We start from the raw sequence: 20,281 nt of genomic DNA, 5'->3' as shown, positions 1-20,281 counted from the left end.
ACCTTGTTTTTCTCCAACCTTTTCATGATGAGTTTTGGCCAAAACCTGTTCCAAACATTGGTTAGGGCTTTTGTGTGTTGAACTTGAGCAAAAACTATGAATTTTGGGAGGTGAAAACCTCATGATTGTGCTTGTTTCAATGCTGAAAATTTTGGGTAGGCAAGGCAGTTGTGTACCCTACTGTCTTGTAGCCTCAAAGTCTTTTGGTTTGGTGGTCTTTTGGATACAATCTTGCTCATTTCACTTGCTAAAACTTTGAACAACAATGGTGTGTTGAATTGGAGTGAATATCACAATTTAAAGAGGTGAACTACCTTGTTTTTCTTCACTGTTTTGCTGCTGGAAATTTTCAGTCATGAAATGAAATGAGGAACTCGTTGGTTACTCATGTTTCTTGGATCGAAATGCTCTCATTTCACTCCAAAACCTTACTTGAATCATTGCCCTAGAATACACTTGGATTTTCCTTGATTTGCACTTTCAAATTTGTCCTTGAACCTTGTGTTTTTGAGAGGCCCGCTTGTATAGGCGTATGGCTCATAGTTGAGCCTAATATGTGAACTTCGTTCACTTAAGTTTTGGATGGTTGGATCATAATATATTTATTTAGTTGTTCTTAGGGTTTGTTAGTGAGCACGAGCACAACCTGGGAACGAACATTTAGCGTTTTTATACTTTGAAACGGTGAGTGTACCACTTGCATGACTTGTTACTTAAGTGAACTATTTGTGACTGAAATTTATGATTTGTATGACTGTGACGTTGGTTTAATCTAGACTGGATGGGTGTGTACTTTATCACATTCGATTCTACTTGACTGTTTGACTGGTTTACTGTTCGTTTGAAATCTATTACTTGTGCATGAATTTGATGTTTTTTGGAGCCTAATATCTAACGATCTTACTGTGAATTTGAGCTCAAGTCTCATTGGTAGTTAATCGAATTGAGCAAGCAAGGGCTTGATCAAGGTAGATTGACGGGCTAAGAGGAAAACTGTCACTGATTCACTGAGTACTAGATTCTTCTGATATTTGGTATACTTAAGTATTGCCACCACTGTTTCTATTTGGTGTTTGCGCCCGGTAAGGGATATGATTGATGAATGAAAATTGGTGTAAAGCAGGAACCTATGGTCACTGTTTTTGTTTCTCTAAACATTGACGGAGTGTCAACGGGTTGGGATCAAGCTAATGCGACTGGAAAATTGGCTCCTGAGATCCATCTGTATCCTTTTACTTGAAGCACTTTGTGTTAGTTGTGGTGTTTACTTATCTTCCTAATTGATGCTTATATTTGACAGTTTAAAATTTGAACTATGTAATTTTCGATTGCGTGACCCTATGGTATCTCATTGGGCGAAAGCTCACTCTGTTACCTTTGTTTTCCTTACGGAGGGCGAAGTCTTTGGAACGTGATCTTTGGGAAAGATTGAGCTAGTTATAGACTTTAGGCATTTTGTTTAAGTTCTTCTGAAATAGTAAACCTTATATGTAATTGTATAGGATTGAATACTTTGGTTTGTACTTTAAATTTGAATCGTTAATGGCTCCATAGTATATAGTTGGGTTAAAATGTTTTGAAGCTACTTGTTCATTGTAATACCTTCTGAGAATATTTGGGTTAGTGAATCCTGGTGAGACCTGCGTAGGTAGTCCGCTAACCCTTAGGGTACACCCTAGGAAAAAGTGGGACTATCACAGAAAATGTCTCCAATTTTTTTAAAAGAGATATCCACATTTCAGAATAAGGATAATTTCATAAACCTCCATTGAGGTTTTCGACAATTGCAACCACCTTTCTTGAGTTTTGAAAAATTACATTTATTTCCCTTGGTGTTATGAAAAGAGTATAATAGTCTTGACAACTCTACATAGGTTAAGTGAAAAATGGATGTAAAGGAAAAAGGAAATTGCATTTTGCAAATATTTCTTTATTCAAAGCTCTAACTTCATCTTACCTAATACATTATATTCAATTTCTAGGTTATTTAAATGGACTTCTTGCTTAATTTTATAAATAGTCGACTAGTAGAGATGCATTTGTTAAAAACAGTTTCTTTACAACTTACTTAGCAAAGGGAAAAAAAGAAGTCCAACCATCAAAAGCCATGAAAATGGCCTAAATTTTATTGCAGAGGGCTGTTTTAAAATTTTTTACTTAGCAATCAATGCTGATATTTAATTTCTTTTGTCTTTTAATTTGTTTTGTATATCAAATAGGGGCAATATGGGATATTCATTAGAGTTTTTGTGCTTACATCGCTATTTGTTACCAAAATATACTTTTTAGGGGAGGCTTTTGTGAATTTTCAAACTTCAAGGGAGGTGGCTGCAATTGTTACAAATCTCCGGGGAGATTTCTAAAATTATTCCTTAAGAATAAGGGAACTAGTGGTTCTTTTTGTGCTACCAACTAGTGGTGTAGCTAAGACCTTCGGTTAACGGAAGTTTCAAATGTTTTTTGGATGAATATCGAGGGAAAAATTACTCAATAATGGATAAAAAATTGGAGATGCACCAAGATGCTATTGTAAGTGGCATATTTTACTATGAAAAATGCGATAACAAATTGATTATGTTACTAAATTTATTTAAAAATTGATACATCTTGGTAACAATGGTCCATTCTGTGCTGCCAACTAATGGTAGAACTAAGACCTTCAGTTAATGGGAGTTAAAAATGTTTTTTGGATGCATACGGAGGGAATTTACTCAGTAATGGATAAAAAATTAGAGATGTACCAAGAAGCAATTGTAAGTGGCATATTTTACAATGAAAAATGCGATAACAAAGTAAACCAAATACTTGTGCAAACCTACTTTAATATCCAAAAACTCTATTAATATATAATTCCATTTGGATTAGCTGCTTTTGGGATTGTTTTTAAAATGTTTTATTGCAACAATGTATATAAAAAACTTTTACTGTAGATGTTTTTGATGGTATTTTTGAAATATATTTTGAGATATTAAAAAAGTATAAAACTTTTTAGTGTATTTTTGAAAACTAACACTACCACTCATCACTGCCTCCTACCACCATCACTACCATCATCACCTCTCTCTCCTTCTCTCTCTTCCTCCTCCTCCCCCTCCCTCTTTCTTCTCTCCTTCTTCTCTTTCGTCCTCCTTCTTCCTTCTCTTCCCTTCCTCTTCTCCTCCCTTTTCTTGCCACAACCTTGCCGCTCTTCGATCTAGTTGCGGACAGCTTGGGGCGGGGGAGGTGGGAGGGGTAGGGGTTGTGGCGGGAAAGGGAAGGAGGAGAGAGAAGGGGAAGGAGGGAAGGAGAAGAGGTGGAAAAAGAGGGTGGGGGAAGAGAGAGGAGGAGGTGGGGGTGGGGGTAATAGATGGAAGAAGAAAATGGTGTACATGTAATTTTTAAATTTTTTTATATAGTTTGAGTTGTTTTTAATATACTGTACGAATGTAATGTTTTTAAAGTTATTTTTATTTGTGTAAGTTATTTTTGTTTGTGTATTACTGTAACATTGTATATGAAAAATTTGTTATTCAAAAAATAAGAAATCCAAACATAGATATTGTTTCAAAAACACTAAACTATACCTAAACTATATGAATAACTATGGGTCTGCTTTAAAAGCACTTGAGCCTATTTCAGGTTACGATGCACCTTTTAACTATACCTAAATTTTTACTTTAGTATCTAAACTTCAAAACAAGACATATGCACTTTAAACAAGACATAGTCCCTAAAATATAAAATTTATTTAATATTAGTTCTTAAAGTATTCTCTCCTACTCTTGTCCTTAAGGTATAATATATGTCCCACTTTAGTCCGAAATATAAAATTTGTCCTACTTGATTTGAAAATCTTTTCCACTTTTATCAATGATTTTATTTAAATGAGATAAATTTTATATTTTAGGCTCTAAAGTGTCTTATTTTAAAATTTATGAACCAAAGTAAGAGTATAGATAGAGTTGAAAGGGTGCAAAGTAGAATTAACTCAAGTAATAGCTGCGTTATTACAACTCACACAGCTATTTTGAAGTTTTTCATTTAAAAAAAAAAGTCCTTTCCTGAGTTACAGAATTAGATTTTTATTTTTAATTTTTTTTCTTGAAAGGATGTTGCAGAATTGAATGAATTGCATCTTAAATTCCCTAAGCATAAAAGAGTAAAAGGGAAAGGCAAAAGTAATAAAAAAATAAACAAATAAATAAAAAGAAAATCTTGCAATTGCTAAGTACCAAAAAAAACCTTTTTTAAGAGACATTTATAGGGCTGCTTGGTTAAAGGGTTTGGGAATCAAATAATGGAATGAACCCCTTATTTGTTGCTTGGGTTAAGTCTATTGGAATGCAATTTCTGGAATCATTTCTAAAAAATCGGACTTTTACCATTCCTGAGTAAATTGGGAGGTTTTGGACAAAACCCTCAACTCATTCCCGAGCAAAAATATTTATGACGAACCTACCCTCTTTTTTTCTTCATTACACGCCGCACCTTCTGTTTTTCTTCTTCATCAGATTTTCTACCTCTTCTACTTCACCGGTTGAACAACCATAACGATCAGTGGCTTTCGACTCTCCTTGGACAACGAATTCTAGAGTTGAAGAGTCTTCTACTAGGGTGAATTCCTTGATCCCAGGTCAGTGGATTACAAACTCCCTTGCCTCTGCAATTTTCTTTTCGTATGCAAGCTTTTCTCTTTCTTCTTCTCTGTTTTTTCAGGCTACTCACTTGGTAGCTGAAAATAAAGAAGAAAAGAAGGGAATCTGATACAATAACACTAACTGGACCAAATCTTCTCTGTTTTGCAAAAAAGTCTTCCTTCCATGAATTCATATTCTTTTGTCACAAAATCCAATAAGAAATTATTTCCGCAACTAATACACTATTATTGGTGAGAATAATACATGTTTTTAATCCATGTATTTTGTTGTAATACATGTATTTTAATTCACTTACTTCAACAAATACATTATTTTGTTCTTTTTTTTGGTGAGATAAATGTTAATGTCACTAGATTTGTCATTTTTATGTTTTTAATGTGTTTTCTTGGATTACACATTCAATGGAGGTCAATCAATTCTTGATCTTTTGGTTATTTGATCCGTGAATACTGGTATAGTTTGGGTGGGTTTCTACATGCCCTGTACCTGTTTGTAAAATTGTCTGCTTGAATAGCTTTCAGTTTCATAGTTATTCGTACATTAGGATTTCAAGTTTCAACCATCAATTTCGTTTGTTTATACTTATTTATATCTATACATCATTGTGTTTACGGATGTATGATGCATGTCTAGGCCCTTTTAATAAGATCAATTGATGTTTAATGCATTTGAAGATTTTGATGCCGTAATCTAGTTTGGTGAATACTTACGTTTGGTTGTCATATTGTTATGTAGACAAAGATGCCACGTTTGCCTATTAAAAACAGAAGACGCAAAAAATATCGAGGGGCAAAGCCAGATTTTATCAGGAATGATAATGGTTGTTATTACACTGTTTATGATGTGGTACTAGTTAATATTCATACATCTCAAAAGTAGAAGACGCCAAATAAAATCAAAAGAAGAAAAAGTCACTGAGCGCATGCAACACTTATTCAATTTGACTAGGGAGTGTGATGCTTATTGTATTAGCGAACTTCGTATGGATAGACGAACATTTGGGATATTATGTGAAATGATTAGAGACACTGGAGGTTTGAAAGCTACAAGAAACATGTCAATAGAAGAAATTGTTGCCATGTTTGTATATGTTTTGGCTCACCACAAGAAAAGTAGAACAATTTGTGGTCTATTTTGGAGAAGTAGAGAAACGGTGAGTCGTCAATTTAATCTTTGCCTCCTAGCAGTTTTGAAATTGCATACTATATTACTTAAGAAGCCTGAGCCTATTACCAAAGATTGCACAGATGAGAGATGGAAATATTTTAAGGTAATTCAAATATTAAAATACAATCATTTAATAAAATGTATGTTTTCATCTAAACTATCCAATATAGACATTTTAACTCATTTATATTTTTTATTTTTGTTAAAATAGAATTGTTTAGGTGCCTTAGATGGGACATTAATAGATGTGACACCACCTACCGAACAAAAATCAAGATACCGAACGAGAAAAGGAAGTATTGCAACGAATGTATTAGGGGTTTGTTCTCCTAATATGCAATTTATCTATGTCTTGCCTGGTTGGGAAGGTTCGGCACATGATGGTCGTGTGCTTCGAAATGTTATCTCTAGACCAAATGGTCTTAGAGTCCCACAAGGTAAACATATATTGCAGTATTCAATACCATTCAATCAATTTTTTTTTCGAAAATAAGGTAGTCTAGTATTAATTTGTACATGATTGAATTTTGAAGGTTGTCATTACTTGGTGGATGCTGGATATTGTAATGCTGATGGATTTCTTGCCCCTTATCGAGGGCAAAGATATCACCTTAATGAATTCAATGGTTATCGACCACAAAGACCAGAGGAATATTTCAACATGAAACATTCTAAAGCTAGAAATATCATAGAAAGATATTTTGGATTGCTAAAAGGAAGGTGGAAGATTCTAGCATCCCCTTCATTTTTTCCAATTCAAACACAAGTGCGAATAATTATGGCATGTTGTCTGCTGCACAACTTGATAAGGAAGTTCATGACTTTTGATCCACAAGAATTACTACAAAGTGAAGAAAATGAAAGTGAAGATGAAGACAGTGATGAAGAAGTAGAGTGCATATCCACTATTTTGCCAAGTGATCAATGGGCAAATTTTAGAAATAATTTAGCACATGAAATGTTTGACAATTGGAGGGCTGGACTTAGTATTTAGCTATGAATGGATGTTTAGCTCTTAGACTTATTAAATTTGGATTGACATTTGATGTACTCTTGTAGTGGATTTGTGAATTAGATTGACACTTGATGTATGTTCTTTTAAATTTGGATTGACTTTTAATTGTATGTTCTTTTATGTGTTTTGTTATATTATAAATTTCAGTTATATGCTATTGTGTATCAAAATTAATTGATATTTATGGGTTGACTTCTAAATGATAGGATGGAGAATGATGAAATTGTACGTGGAAGAGGGAAAAATAAATGTTTTTGGACTGGTGAAGAGGTAAAAGTGCTCATAGAATCATTGCAAGAGTTGGCTTGTGATCCAATGTGGAAATCAGATGGAGGATTTAAAAATAATTATATGAGCGAATTGCTTAAAATTATCTTGCGTAAGCAACCTACTTTTACCAAACAAGTCAGCCCACATATTGAATCAAAAGTTAAGTGGCTGAAAAATAGGTTCCATGCAATTGTTGAAATGTGCAAAGAAAGTGGTTGTAGTTGGAATGATGCTGAGAAAAAGATTTCTTGTGAAAAACAGTGGTATGATGATTGGTGCAAGGTAAGAAATTGATTACTTTTTACATTCTGATATGTTCTTTTTCAACCTTTTATTAAGATTATCATTTATCTTTCTATTCTATCTCTAGACTCATAAGGATGCGAAGGGCCTTTGGGATGTCAAATTTCCATATTTAGGAGATCTTGAAATTGTATATGGAAGAGACAGAGCCACTGGAAATGTTGCTGAAGATTTTGCACAAGTTGTCCAAGATATGGAAGATGTCCAAAATTTGGAGGAAGGACATGAAGGGCTTGATGCTATGTCAAACTCGGATAATGATAAGGTAGAAGAAGATGAAGTAAATTCCATAGAGCAATCAACTCAACCAAGCTCAACAAGTACAAGAAATTCCAAGAAACAAAAGAAACAATCCCCTCCCATTGCAAATGTGTCAAAAAAAATGAAATCTGCATCAACAACAAGGGGTGATCTTGATGCATCATTGCAACTTCTCACCAGCAAATTTGGAGATTTCGTGGAGGGAATTCAAGCTAATTTCACAACTATGGCAGCAGCCATGTCAAATGAGGATAAACGTGAGCAATTGGTCTCCGATAGAAGAGATCAAGTTGTTGCTGAGTTAATGAAACTTGCTTTACCGAGTGGAGATGTAATGAATGCAGCCGACATACTTTCGGAGCAGATTTCCAAGCTTCATGTGTTCTACAATCTTCCTGCAGAAATGAAACGACAATATGTAATTAACCTCCTTTATCCTCCATCTACTCGCTGAAGTAAAATTATTGTTAGCTGGAAAGTGATGATTTGATGGCAATTTCTTTTTGTTATGGTGATTGTTAGATGGTTATATGATTAGTCTTTTGGAGATTGTGGACATTGAGTGGCACTCTCGACTGGATTAGACAATTGACTTGTATTTGGTATGGTTAGCTTTTGTGATTTGAGTCTCCTTCTTTTGTTCATATATGTAAGGAGAGATCTATTTCATATCATTATCTAATATAAAAATGCAACTTTCAAATACGTTATTTTAATTTTCGTAAATTTGTTTAAATATAAAAAATTGGTTAAATAGCGTATTAAATACAAAACCTGCTAATTTCCCATAAAGAGCTGGTATCTTATGAGTAATTCCTTTTTTTTTTTTAAATTTTACATATTTAATTTATGTTAAATACAAAACATACTAGTTTTCCTCTGGGCGCTATTTAATCAATTTTTTTCATAAAGAATTGGTATGTTTTCCATAAAGAGTTGGTACAAAACATACTACAAAACCTGTTAGTTTCCCTTAAAGAGCTGGTATCTTATGGGCAATTTTGTTTTTTTAACGTTCACATATTTAATTTATGTTAAATACAAAACATACTAGTTTTCCTTTGGGCACTATTTAATCAATTTTTTCCATAAAGCTGGTACAAAACCTGCCAGTTTTCCATAAAGAGCTGGTATCTTATGGGCTATTTAACCAATTTTTCATATTTAAATAAATTTCCAAAACATAAAATAACGTATTTGAAAGTTGCGTTTTTATTTGGAAGAACACATTCCTTGGATGCATTTTTCACCCTTTGGGAAGAGACTAAAAAATCGTCACCTTTTGGGTGATTGTTTAAAAACTCCTTTTTTTGGGAATTTACTCCTTGTTAATGCAGCCACTATATTTATTTTCTGGTATTAATTTTTTTATTATTTATGATTTTCTTATGTTTTATCAAAAAGTTAATAACTATTGTAGTTACAATTATGAAAATGTTAATTTGTCGTATGTGTAATTCTTTTGTTTTAGAAGAATTGTTATATCAGGGGTAAATTTAGAATTTAATTGCATTTAATTCCGAAATACTCATCAAACCAAGCATCAGGAATTGGAATAATGCTAATTCCAATGTGTGAACCAAGCAAGATATTGGAATGAAAAGTTTTAATTCCAAAACCAGAGTCTATGATTCCAATTACAATTCCAATTCCTAAACTTAAACCAAGCGCCCCCTAAGTTGTTCTCTAGAATAACGGTTCTAAAATTCAAATATCCATTCCAAACAGTCATATAGCAATATATTCGTAAATCAAGACTTTCGTCTCAAATTCATTTCTCACACGATCACACACTCAAACACGCATATTCTTCCTCTTTCTCTGCTTTTCCCCCCCTTTGAATCTTTGATTTGTTGATTCTGATCTCCGTTCAATGCTTCCGTCAAGATTTAACAATTCCAGTTTCATCCACATGAGTTTCAAGTAAGTTCAAGCCTTTTCTTTTCTGATGATTTTCTAATTCTGCTTGCGTATTTTTTGTAATCAATCCATTTTTCCGTTTCTCATTTCAGTTTCACTTTTATTATATTGAAGTTCTTCTTGTTTTAACGATGTAGCATTCTGACTTTGATACTGTTTTCTAGTTTTTTGTCTTTGGCGGAATCATTCTTGGAAACCAATTTAGGGTTTCATTTTTTCACTCTTTGTTTTCTTTAATTCCCATTTTCAGGGATTTTCGATGTTAATCCCTTTATCAATTGACTTGCAAATTCTCTTGTTTTTATTATTTCCCTTTTTTTTCTCTTTTGCACAATTTTCGTACACTATTTTAGTTTTTTTTCTTCCATTGATTTTCTTGTATCTCCCCAAATTTTGCATATTTCTTTTTTTGGTTTCATTTCTACTTTTTTTTCAGCAATTTTCTTTACGTATTCAGTGATTTTTTGCGTTTTTTTTTCTTTGAGTTTATTATTTCTGGGAATATGTTTTCTCACCTTGACAATATCACTTAATGTTTTACTAATTCTGATTCTTTTTTCCTTCACCATTTTTCTTACTATTTTCTTTTTCCTCAATTACACAATTTTTTTCCCAATACCAATTTTAGGGTTTTTATTTTATATTTTACTCTGACTGATTTTCTATTTCCTTCGGATTTTTCCTTTGTTTTTTCTTCCCTAGATCTATTTTGTAGATATTCCTTTGGTTTCCTTTGAAAATTTTCAATGATTTTGTTTATGTTTTTCTGTTTGCTTTACTAATCTTCAATTTTTCTCCATTTTTCATTCTTTTTTATTTTATTTTTCTAAAAATTTTCTTGATAGGGGTCTAACACTTTTTTCTGTGATTCTGATTTTTTTTGTTTTTTTCCATCTTGTTCGATTTTGATTCCTTTCCACTCTTTTCTTATGTGAGCTACCCTTTTCTCTGGAAACCAATTTAGAGGATTTTGCTTTTTTGTTTTTGTTGTCCCCTGTTTCTTTGGAAATTATCTTTGTTTTGAAATTATCTTTATTTTTCCTTCCTTGTTCATTTTAAGTTTATTTGGAAAATCAACTTAGATAGCAATTTGAAACTGGTATTTAACAATTCCCATTTCTAACTAAATTTTTGTTTTTTCTCAGGCATTGCTTTACAATTGCTTCCGAGGAGTTCTCAACCTAGTGATTGGTGCTAATTTATAAACCTCTATCATCTATGGTTCTTTTATTGCTTGAGGTAAGGCTTCAGTTCTCTTGTATTTTTATGGTGGTCGTAATTGGATTTGCTTGTGTTTATGTCACTTCTGATACGAAGCATTCTGGTTTTGTATCCAAATTTTACATGAATGCTGGCCTGTGATGTTAATTATTGTTATGTGTAAAAGAAGGATTTCAAATACTTGCATATAACACAGTGATAGAGTTTGCTATTGGGTTTTGGAGTAATTTGCCCTTGTAAATGAGTAACAGATACAATCCTTATTTAAGCACTTGTCCTAGTGGGTCGTTGTAAGTGATGGAAGAAAGTAATTGAACTGTGTACCAAAATTCATAGTGATTGGCCTCGAGCATTTAGAGTGATGAAACAAGAATAGGTAATACTGCCCCCTGAGATTATTGAGCTTTCGGTCGTTTCTTTTGGTTTCCGCAGTTGATGAAACTAGTTCAGTTTTGGAATGATAGTCAATTTTGCAATATTGAAGATAAGAACTTGGAGAAGCTAAGAAGTTAGGATTCAGATATTAGGTTTTAGTGCTTTGTTTTGTTTCAACGGTCAAGGAGTCCAGATCAATTAATCTAGCATAATAGATTTTGGAACATTGAAGATAAGAACTGGGAGAAGTTATTTAGGCTTTAGTGCTTTCATGTGTTAAACAATTGAGGAAGTCAGTTCAGATGTTTTAGGATAGTCAACTTTGGAATATTGAAGATAAGTATTTGCAGAAGCAAAGGAAGTAGAAGTCAAAAATTTTAGGAGTCAGCTTTATAGTCAACAGGAATTTAGTGAAAAGAAACTCAATTCTGATCATGATGCAGCAGACCTGAGACAGGTGTTGGCATATAGGTTGGTTTATTAGGCTTTCTTTCACACACTAATAGGTAATTTTTATATTGATGATAAGGACTTAGAGAAGTTAAGGAGTTTGAAGTAAGTTATGATTTAGATCCAAGCCCTAATCCCAACCCGCAACCTCTCCTTCCCGACTCTCCTCTTTCCTCATCCTCAACCATCATAGGCCTCAACGCCGACCCACAACATCTCGCCTAGCTATTTCCCACTTTCAACCCCTTCTCCAACATCACCTCCCCACCCTACCACACCTTCCCTTCTTCATACCAGACAACCATTGTTCCCACCACCTTCTATCCTACAGTCATCCCTCCTCTTTTCCCTCCACCTCTCTTCTACCATCCACATCCCCATTTCCCTACCAACCCCACATCCAAGCACCAATCCTAACCCACAACCTCTCACTCCCAACTATCCTCTTTCCCTATCCTAAACCATCCTAGGCCTCAACACCAACCAGTAACATCTTCCCTCCCTATTTCCCAATTTTAATCCCTCCTCCCCCACCACACCTTTCTCCTTCCCCTCTCCCCTTTCATCATAGTTGACCATTGTTCCTGCCATCTTCCCTCCTAGACTAAGACTTGTAAGTTCATTACTTTAAGCTTGTCATACTTGACCAAGACCTTCAATAATAGTAAGAACATTTTACAGTCTCAAATTTTAGTAAGTTGTCTACTCTCTTGCCAATCATGCACACAAAAATTTTGGTTTTCTTCACCCGCATTCTCTACTATCTCTCCCTACTTTAGCCCCTATTTCCTCTCCTATCGTCACCAACCCAAGCCCTACAAATGCCACCACTAGCCTACAATCTTTCCTCTTTCCTCTTTCCTCCCCGCTCCCCAAACCCCACCCCCTCCTCATTCTTCTCTTTCCCATAATTATACCAAACTACTGCTCCCATTCCCTGCTTCCACCCCTCTCATTCCCCTTCATCTCTCCTTTACCACCCCTGTAGCCCCCCTTCCTGCCACAAAAGCCCTACCCCTCCCAGGCCACCACAACTCTCTTCACCGCAACTTTCTCCATTGCCTTCTATCTTTTCCCTCCATTCTGATCTGCTCTTCTCCCCTATTATCCACACCCATCTCTCCTATAAGACCCTTGCAGCCCACCTTCCTGCCACGAAAGCCCACCACATCTCTTCACCGTAACTTCCTCCATTGCCTTGCATCTTTTCCCTTCACCCCCAATCTGCTCCCCTCCCCATCCCCATCTCAACCACACTCTCTCGCTCTCTGAGCCCTCAGCAACCAGTACCCTTCCTTCCCCAGTAGCCAACCCCTAGGCTCCAACCCCAACCTGCAACTTCTCCACTCCCTCCTGCCCTCTTTTCCTCCTTCCACCTTCCTTTGTTCATCCCTGCTAACCATTGTTCCCACGCTTTTTCTCGCTCTTCGAGCCCTCAACAACCACTCCTCTCCTTCCCCCGTAGCCAACCCTAGGCCCCAACCACAACCTACGACCTATCCCCTCTCTACTGCCCTCTTTTCCCACTGCCACCTTCCTTTGTTCATCCCTCCTAACCATTGGTTCCCACCACCATGCCACTTTCTGCCACACCTTCTCATTCCTCTCCATCTCTCTCTTACCATCCACACTCCCTCTCTCCTCACCACCCAAACAGTCCACATCCAAGCCCCAACCCCAAACCCCAATTGACCTTTATTCCACCCGCCTTCTCTTCCTTGACTAAAAATTTAAATTCACTACTTTAAAATCAGCATGTTTGACTAAGACTTTTTAATTCTTGAACTATCATCACTAAAAATTCGCTTTTCTTGGATAAATGGTTGTCTCATGTTGATGCTAAGTTTTAATTAATAGTAAGTTGATAAGATAAGGTCATCCACTCTATATAATTCTTGCATACCAAAATTTAGGTTTTCTTTCACCCTCCTTCCCCACCATCTCTTCCTATCTTGCCTCCTCCCTCCCTTCCCCCCCTCCCTGGTATTTTCCTATTGCCATCAACCCAAGAGCCACAATACCACCAACAACCGGCAACATTTCCCTTCCCTATTCTCCAAACCAAACCACCCCCTTTCCCCTCTTTCCCGTGATCAACGCCAACTACTACTCCCATTCCCTTCTTGCACCTCTCCCCTTCATTCCCCTCCACCTTTCTCCTACTATCCACACACCTCATCTCCTATGTCTTCCCAACCCTGCAGCCCCCCTTCCTACCCCAGCAGCTCCACCCTTCCCAACGGCCCGCTGTATCTTTCTCCACTACAACTCCTTCCCTTTTCTTTCCTTTATTGCTCCACCTAGTACCCTCCCCTGCTCTACCCCATCCCAGCCACCTTCTCGCTCCCTAGTTCCTTAACAACATCTCCCATGCCTTCCTGACAACCAATCCCTAGGCCCTAACCCCAATCCCAACCTGCAACCTCTCCCCTCCCTATTACCCTCTTTTCCGCAGCCCACCTTTCCCTACGGGTGTTCACACTTCGGGAAAAACGCAATAACCGACGAATCCAATTTAGATTAGAAATTGAATATTAGTAAAACAGAATTCAGGAAAATCGATTAAGGTCCAATGTTAAAATTTGGTAAAATAGCTTGGAAATCGATATTGAAATTCAATTTTCGAATTCCAGATTGCCGATTGAATTATCGAATTTCACATTTTAATTAAGTATTTTATATATTTCATGTCTAATAATATATCATATTACATGATAATGTATTAGTCAATAGTGTTATAATTTTTACTTATAAACAAATATGCTACCTTAAAAGCACATTAACACATTAATAACTTTTATAATATTAATTAAATAGTAAATATACTTAGCTAATCTATATTAGAAAACTAATCTAAAACTTAGGATATTTTACCAAAATATTGATTTTCTGTCCAAAATTCAATTACCAAGTAAAAGTTTGAATAGTAATTGGATGCTAACCTTGTTGAAAAAAATCAAAAATAAAAAATAAAAAATGTTATTACTGAATTACCAATTACCGGCCAATTAACACGCCAACCTTCCCCTATTCATCCCAACCAACCATTGTTCCCACTACGTTCTCTCCTGCTGCCATCCCTCCTCATTCCTCTCTGCTTCTCTCCTACCATCCATACCCTCTTTCCTTCCCTTTCCCTAACCCCTTCCTGCCCTCATCCTAGGCCTTAAACCCAACCCCAACCCGCAATATCTCTCCTCACTACTGCTCTCTTATCCCCCTCCACCCCTCTCATGTTCATCCCAACCAACTATTGTCCCTACCACCTTCCCCTCTTATTCACCTCCGCCTCTCCTTTCCTTACCCTACCCACACCTCCCATTCATGTCACCTCTCCTCCCTGCTCTACCCCAAACCCTCCTTAAATTCCCCCCTCCTCCCTATTGCCACCACCTCCCAGTGCCACACAAACAGCATGCAGCCTCTAGCCTCCAGTACTCCCATTCCATCCCTTTCCCTCTTTTCCCCTTATCATCGCACTCTTTGCCCTCCCCTGTATTCCCTATCCTCTCGCTATTTTTCCGCAGTCTTCCATCGTCCTCTTTCCTATCCCTACCATCTCTCCACCATACCCTAGCCACTACTTTCTCCTACACTTCCTCCCTCCTCTTTTCTAATCCCAGTACCTCCACCCCTGTCCTAGCCACTGCTTTTCCCCACTCTTCCCCCTCCTTTCCCATCCCTCCCAACTCCCAATTTTCTCCCACCCCTTCCACTCTTGCATTTTTAGATTTTTTCCCCTACCCCGCACCCCTTCCTCCTCAAAGAAAATAAGTTCAAAATTATTTTAGGAGTAGAAAATTATGAAAACATTTCTCCTCGATCAGTTTAGGAGTAGAAAATAAGTTCAAAGATTATGATGTGTGAAAAAATAGGATAGAAACTTTTATTAAATCTATTGATTTTGAGTTGTGGCTTGTTGTTGTGGATGGCACTTATAAAGCTTTAATCACTAAAAAGGGAAAAACTAGAGAAAATATTAAGAAAGAGTTAAATGAAAATGATAAAAAATGTTGGCACAAAGGATACAAGTTATTGATATTCTTTGTAAAGCTTTGCATCAAGATAAACTAAAGAGAGTAAAGGATGTAAAGTATTGAAGAATTTGGAGAAGATTATAAAATATTTATGATAGTAAATATCATAATTTTAGTGAAGACAACGAAGAATGGCCAACCTCAAATTATAATGAAAAATGAGTGATTTAATAATTGAAATGATTGTTAGAAGTTTGTACAAAAAGTTAAAAAGAGCTAATGAATTCAATAAAATATTAAAATTTCAATTGACTGAGTGTACATTAGAGAAGGCACAAATTAGAGAAGAAAATAAGAAGCTAAAAGCCACTATAGATAGCTTAAAAAACTCTCACAAAAAGTAGAAATTCTAACAAGGAATTGAAGAAAGAAAATGAGAAGTTGAAAGGAAAAGAGAAAGTTTATGAATTTTTAAAAATTGAACATGGAAACATAAAGAAAATAATTAATGATTTAAATTTGTGCTTAATCAAATTATCTTGTAAGAAAGAAAAGATTGAAACTATAAATACAAAAGAAAAAAAAATTGTTGTAAGAGTAAAAATGGATAAAAAAATTCTAATGGTGATAAGAGGAATTTAGTTAAGGCTAAAGAAATGTGTCCACCAAAAATATCTTGTAATTATTGTAAAAAAATTACACATCTATGCTTTCAGTGCAATACTAAGAAAAATACTATGAATCAAAACAAATACATATCGGTTAAAAAGGAGAAATATATCAATGATAACAAATATCCCATAAAGGTTCAAATGAGAAATAATGTCAAAAGTACAACATACTCTAATGCATACCACAAAAGAATATCATCAAACCATATTAGAGGGAATAAAAGTATTTTATATGATTGTTCTATGTATAATGGTTATAGAAAAGATCCCAATATTTATGAAGATACCAACAATGCAACCTTTAAGAATTATTAATATAGCTGCTATTTGTGGACATAAATGCGTTCACTTATTATCTATGTATGATTGTGTATGATCTTATATGATTCAATTATTTATCATTAGTTAAATGAAGAATGAATATAAAAATGAATTTGGATAAATTGATGCACTTGCTTGTTAGGCTTATTAGATAAATGAAATGATTGTATTTCTTGAAAATATTTATAATGGTGTATGACCTTATATGATTTATTTGAGGGTTGTTAGTTTATTGAAGAGTGAAAAGCAAAAAAATAATTTTGGAAGAATTTGTACACCTACTTGAAATTAATCCTTGTTGGTTCAGCTATCTCATGAATTGAAAATTAAATTCATTATCTAATGAATATGGATGAGATTTGAGAACTAAAATGTTTTTAGGAAATTTGAATGAATTGGAACAATTATTCTATGATTGCTATGATATTCTAGTGTCATTGAGTTGAAATTGATGAAGAAAGAAAAGCAACAAAAGAGCATGAAAAACTTTATTTTTAAAGTTGCAAAGAAGTGAAAGGAATAGAAGAAAAAGTGCTTCAAAACTCCATATGTCTTTTGAAATGAAGAATGGCTAAAAGTGAAAATGATTAGCAAATGGAATCACGAACTACGCACTTCATGATACTAGATGATGAGGTAACTCTATCTCCCATTCTAATGTTTTTGCTTGAAAATTTGATGATGCTGATGTTGAAGTACTTATGCTTAAATTACATGATACATTAAGAGAATCATATATTTAGAAAAAGGAATTGAAAATCAAAATAAATGCTTTGTTGAATGAAAACCAATCTTTTTCAAGAAAATAAAAGATTGAGAAAAGAAAATGATGATTTCAAGAAAATAGAGTTGAGTTTATGTGCAAAAAAAGATGATTTGAAAAGGAAGTTAGATAAGAAAATAAAGTTTTACGACAAAAATAATGGAGGAGCAAATTTTATTAAAAAATGGGAATTGATGACATTAGCAATTTTCTTGAAAACGAGAAACAATGTGTTTTAGAAAAGAAAAAGTTAGGAATACAATGGTTAACAAAAATTTTATCACTATAGAAAGGATGGTTTATTGTTTGTAAAATTTTCTCATATTAAAAATCATAATGTTATGTGTAATTGTTGTTGTCAGCATGACTACATGAAAATGATAGTTATGTGAAAAGAAATATCAAGTTAGGAATGAAGTGTCATTCGGGTATTGAAGGATGCAACTTACCCCCATGGACCCAAAGAATAAATGGGTACCAAAAGTGAGATCTCTTGCATAGGTATCCAGGAAGAAATTGATTCAAATGAAACTTGAAAGATTGTGCAAAATGTCACTCAAAAACTCATGAGCATGAATGGTTGAAGAAGGGTGAAGGAATTAAAGATGTACATGGAAGACTAGAACTTGGTGGTTTGGAAAGGAGAAAGAAATGAAGTTCTCATCTACCACATTCAACTTTGTACTATGGAATAGATGTTAAAGCAAGCATCTACCTTGGGCAATGAGGATGATAACCAATATAAGTAGATGGAATGTTATTGAGGTATACTTTTAGAAATTAACTTTCTTACCTCAAATTGTGTATGAGGCAAATAAGTTATGCTTCAATGCTTGATTGATCTGTATCACGATTTGCACTCCTATGAGAATAGAAAACATGGATATAAATGTCTAATTGCTTTAAAGTTCTATTCATATATATGATATGTGTGAATATGTAATTCAAAATGATGTGTTTGGACATATAAATTCTTGATTATAATTCTTAAATGTATTTCAAATATATTCATGATTTGTAAAAGAAGGGAGAAGCTTTACCAAGAGCCTTATGTGGTAGAGAATTATTTATGTATATTTGCTATGAGCCTTGGATGTGAACTATGCAAGTTATGTAACTTTGATATAGTTTAACCACTACATACAATGTATCTCTTATTTCATGTATAAGAGCATTCTATCCTAAATTAGTTAAACTTAGCATATTATTTTGTGCAAGTTAAATGATTGTGATGTTATTCGTTAAATTTGTAATTAAATGATATATCTATGCATTTTGGCATCACAAAAGAAAATGAATTAGATACCCATCTAGTGTTCTTCATATCTTCATTCATGATTAGAAAGATGGAATGTTCTTAACCTTACAATAAACGAGCTAATTGTATAACATGTGCTTAATTATTGATCAAATCTTGTTTTGATGATAGATTTATATAATCCTTGGTTCTTATTGATGCATTTTTTTTCGGTTAGGAGGAGCAATTCTAAGAATGAGCAAAATTTATTTTGAAAATGATCTTTTTTGATGAATTTCCTTATATGTACTTGATCATATGCCTTTGAAGGGAATAATTCCTTTATTTTGATTCATACCCATATCCTTACTTAATTTACATGTTTATTCTATTGGCGAGATACTTGATTAGGGGGAGCCCAATATTTTACCTTATGAGAACCTTTTTGTTGTGGCGCTTGATTATAGAATATGCTTGATTCCTTCTTCATGAACAACTTCTCTTCATACTTACATACTTTATTTTGATGATGTCAACAGGGGGAGAAGATGGAATGATATTTCTTAAAGTGTTGAGTTTATACTTAAGGAGACTTTAACTTGAATTCTATCATTTGAGATACCATATAGTAAGGGGGAGTCTATATGAATTTATCAAAGAAATCATCATTTTGCTTGTCATCATCAAAAAGAGGGAAGTTGAAGACTGAAGTTGATTGGTCCTTGGTTTTAATGATTAACGAATCAAAATGATGATTTGGACTAATGGTTGTTCATGATAAATTTTCTAGAAACAGTCCAAAGTCAACAAGCCAAAAAGGGGGAGATTGAAAATTTAGATTGATCAATCCTTGATTTTGATGATTAACAAGGCAAAAATGATGATTTGAACTAATGGTTGTTCATGAGAAATTTGTTAGAAACAGGTCCAAACTCAACAAGGAAAAGAATGAAGAAAAATAAGTTGGAATGCAACATACCACTCAAGATCGAACGTCCAAAAAATGAAGAAAATATGAACTTTGATGGCCAGATGATGGCTCGGATGCACAAATTACCTATCGAACTTCGGGCAAGTTGGCTAAGTTTTTTGGAGACTCTTTATTTTTGTCGGTCACACCTCGAACCACCTATTGTTCGTTTGAAATTCCCAACGAAGGATAGCTCAACAAAACCTTTGGATGTGGTGTTGGATGTGGACTTTTTGGATCAAACATCCAATAGGGTGTTGGACGCGTGGTTTGGACATAAAGCATTGGGATCGAACGTCTGACAGCTCCAATAGCTAGTTTTTCAAAACCTACTTTTATGACCATAGAAGAGCTTTTTTAGACCAAAATTTCATTCCCTAAAAATATCAAGAGATCTGAAACATTGAGAGACTTTTGCTTACAATAGTTACAAGTTTCTAAGAGTGATTTTGTGAAAAAAAAATACTCTGCTTTGTATAGTTGTAATTAGTAGTGAGGTTGAAAAGTTAAGAGTCAAGATTGTTCTTCATTGTATTTGTGAAATCATTCAATTGTGGCATAGTAAGGGTTGACTTGAGGGAAGTCATAAAATTCTTTGGTTCAACTATGGGGTGTTTAAAGTGAGTAAAGAGTGAACCTTCTTATGTACAAGGTGGTTTGCTTCACCATCAATTGAATAAGTTACAAATGGAATGTGATAGGTTTGCATTCCTTTTATTTTGT

General features: G+C 34.5%; 1 protein-coding gene across 1 annotated transcript; it reads left to right on the top strand.

The window, feature by feature from the left end:
* Window positions 1–5,559: 5,559 nt before the first annotated feature.
* LOC140035662 (protein ALP1-like) lies at window positions 5,560–6,798 on the top strand. The gene is made up of 3 exons (XM_072076974.1): window positions 5,560–5,907; window positions 6,016–6,241; window positions 6,338–6,798. Exons 1-3 carry the CDS (start codon window positions 5,560–5,562, stop codon window positions 6,796–6,798), a joined length of 1,035 nt encoding a protein of 344 aa, XP_071933075.1.
* Window positions 6,799–20,281: the final 13,483 nt, after the last annotated feature.

Source organism: Coffea arabica, chromosome 2c (genome assembly GCF_036785885.1).
Source record: "Coffea arabica cultivar ET-39 chromosome 2c, Coffea Arabica ET-39 HiFi, whole genome shotgun sequence".
In the NCBI taxonomy this organism is placed as follows: domain Eukaryota; kingdom Viridiplantae; phylum Streptophyta; class Magnoliopsida; order Gentianales; family Rubiaceae; genus Coffea; species Coffea arabica.
The sequence above is the reverse complement of the archived record's forward strand: the minus strand, read 5'-3'. Positions and strand labels throughout refer to the sequence as shown.

Bases quoted from the DNA above. Each gene is read 5' to 3' on its own strand.
- LOC140035662 (XM_072076974.1), top strand. From the start codon at position 5,560: ATGCAACACTTATTCAATTTGACTAGGGAGTGTGATGCTTATTGTATT. The intron at 5,908-6,015 runs GTAATTCAAATA...TTGTTAAAATAG, and splicing joins AGAGATGGAAATATTTTAAG to AATTGTTTAGGTGCCTTAGA. The intron at 6,242-6,337 runs GTAAACATATAT...TGAATTTTGAAG, and splicing joins TGGTCTTAGAGTCCCACAAG to GTTGTCATTACTTGGTGGAT.